Raw genomic sequence first — 2,931 nt, 5'->3', positions numbered from 1 at the left:
GGGGGGGGGGGGGGGAGGGTGTACACATCTTTTTCATTAGCCTATAAAGATGTATATCTACCCTGCCTTTTGAAGTTAAGCAGTAGACCATTTGATTTACTTTTTTTTGTAACGGAAAGTTGAAGACTCAACATACGTAAACTTGTTTTACGTAAAACCTTATTTTGCTGGGTTATAACTTCTGTACAGCAGAGCAAAGACAAGGGTCTGAAAGTATTTGTTCAGGTAGTGACGTGAAGATGAAATGTCTGGCTGAAAGAATATTCAGGTATAGAAACTTAATTCCCTAGGTAACAAACTGTCTTTTTAAAGTAAATTCTCTTTCTTTCATTAGGCTAACGAAGTAGATTAAATGAAGCCCTGCTATGGTTTCTAGTTGGCTGTAGCAGAATATATTGCTGATTTAGTTTTTGGGTTTTTTTTCTGGAAAGGTAGAAGTTGCAGTTTGCAGCTTCATTACTTATTGGGTGAATACATCCTATCTCTGTCACTGATCCCTCTTCCTGTTTAAAAAAAAAAAACAAAAAAAAAAAAACAACCCCTCCCTCCAAGTGTGTTTTTAAATTTGAATCGGATAATGACATTAACAATTATTCTTGTACTAGGTGGACTGGACTTGGCCATTGAAGGACCTTCTAAAGCAGAGATTAGCTGCATTGATAACAAGGATGGCACTTGCACGGTTACTTACTTGCCCACCCTACCTGGAGATTACAGCATAATAGTCAAATACAATGACAAGCATATCCCAGGCAGTCCTTTCACTGCCAAAATCACAGGTATGAAGGACACAGTGCAACAAATGCCTAACTGCCTCGGAAGGAGCTACAGATGGTTGGTTTGGGTACAATAACATTGCAATAGAGAGAGTCCCATTTAAGCAGTTTTGCTCCAAGACAGCAGGCCAATCCAATGTTCAGAGACATAGGTTTAGCAAATTCTTGGAGTTTGTTGGGAATAGCTTTGATTTGTATGGTAGATGGGCTGGATGGCATGCACCCTAGGGTACTGAAGTAATTGGTAGAGGTAATTTCAGATTCATGAGCTGTCCTCTTGAACTCATGGAGGTTGGGTGGAGTCCTGAATGATGAGAAAGGGCTAATTATAGTGTCCATCTTTTAAGTAAGGGAAATGAAGAAAGCCCCAGGGATTATAAACTAGTTGGCATGAAAAGATACCTGGAAAGATCATGGAGCAGGTCATTAAAGAATCCATTTTAAAGCACCTAGAGGAGAACAGCCAGCATGGGTTACCAAGAGCAAGTCATACCTGACCAATCTGATTTCCTTCAATGACAAGCTGACAGGCTCTGTGGATGCAGGGAGAGCAGGGGACTTCAGCAAGGCTTTTGGTGTAATCTCCCACAATATTCTCGTTAATAACCTAAGGAAATGGACTAGATGAAAGTACTGTGACATGGTTACATAATGACTGAATCATTGCGCTCAGTGAATAGTCATCAGGGGCTCACTGTCTAGTTGGGAGGAGCTACTAAGTGTGATTTCCCCAGGCGTCTCTCTTTGTTCTGGTATTACTCAGTATCATCACTAATTATCTGGATGATTGAATCGAGTGCAGACTCTGAGAATTTTGTGGATGACACCTAGTTGGGTGGAATTCCAGACACTCTGCAAGGCAGGGCTAGGGAACAAACAGACCATCTGCAGCAAAATGCTGCCCAGCAGAATAATTGCATGCACAAATGCTGGCTGAGGATGACCAGCTAGGTTGCACTATTACAGAGAAGGACCTTTTTGTTTTGGTAGACCATAAGCTGTATATGAGCCTAGGAAGCAAGGCTTATGAGGAAAGGCTGAAAGAATTAGGGTTATTTGGTCCGAAGAAGACTAGATTGGGGATTTGAAGCATGTTATCAAATACCTGAAGGGCAATGAGTATGGTGATGGGTTTTCCTCTCTGGCTGTAGGGGACAGGACTAGGAGCCATGGCCTCAAGCTGCAGTGTAGGAAGCTTTGGGTTGGCAATTAGGAGGATCTTTCAGACCTGTGAAAGTGGTCAAACATTGGAACAGGTTACCCAAAGGAGCTGTTGAATCTCTATCCTTGGCAATTTTTAGGAGGAGGTTGGGCAGATGATTGGCTGGGATGGTTTAGTTGGGGATGATCCTTCCCTGAACAGGGGCCTGACTTGATCTTGTGAGGTCACTTCCAGCCCTACTTGCTTATGATCCTAAGGCTAGTAACTTGGTTTCATTCAGTGTTTGGTACCAAACATAGTGAAATTTCAATTCCACATCAGTTAATGTGTTAGAAAGGATGAAGGGAGGCCTCTAGATCAGGCTGCCAGGTGCAACATTTGCTCAGAGACTGAGTATATAGGTGCTTTGAGCGTAAAGCTCTGCATCTTTGCACAACAACTATGTAACATTAATCGGCTCCTTCACGTGTTGCTAGGCTGGACAGAAAAAATCATTTGGTTATTTTGTAGTTGTACAAGTTCTGTTACCTCTTAGGAAGCTGGAATTCTTTCTTTGGGGAAAAAAATAGATTTATGAGATATATTGTAATTTATTTAGGAAGCAAATTGGATGGAGGTTCTTCTGTACTTGTTACTTAACTAGAGACTAAGTCAATTTTAGGCAGTTTGTACTAACTTATGTCTGATTTGAAAGTGCCTCTCAATGAGTATGAGCTCTCAAATGATAAAACAGAACAAAGCCAGGTGAACGATGTGCTTAAATACATTTAGTCTGCCAGACTGGCCTGTTTGTTTTGGTTTTCTGGGTTTTTTTTTCTGGGGGTGGGTGGGATTCAGAGAGACCTTGACACATTGGAGAATGGGGCCAAAAGAAATCTCATGAGATTCAACGAGGACAAGTGCAAAGTCCTGCACTGAGGATGGATCAATACCCTGCACTGGTGCAGGCTGGGGGGGATTGGTTGGGCAGCAGCTCTGCAGAAAAGGACCTGG

At 42.1% G+C, this 2,931-nt stretch overlaps 1 protein-coding gene across 4 annotated transcripts in view; it reads left to right on the top strand.

Annotated features, from left to right (window-relative positions):
* Window positions 1–2,931, top strand: part of FLNB (filamin B) — a 137,174-nt gene that overhangs the window by 102,995 nt on the left and 31,248 nt on the right. For all 4 annotated transcript variants that reach the window (XM_019504971.1, XM_019504970.1, XM_019504969.1 and 1 more), the window contains one exon: window positions 606–779. In XM_019504971.1, the coding sequence (XP_019360516.1) occupies window positions 606–779 (174 nt within the window). The remainder of the gene's footprint in view (window positions 1–605; window positions 780–2,931) is intronic.

The sequence above is a fragment of the Gavialis gangeticus genome, unplaced genomic scaffold (assembly GCF_001723915.1).
Source record: "Gavialis gangeticus isolate Ggan-Ray unplaced genomic scaffold, GavGan_comp1, whole genome shotgun sequence".
Classification (NCBI taxonomy): Eukaryota; Metazoa; Chordata; order Crocodylia; family Gavialidae; genus Gavialis; species Gavialis gangeticus.
Note: the sequence above shows the minus strand (reverse complement) of the source record. Positions and strands in the feature narration are given on the sequence as shown.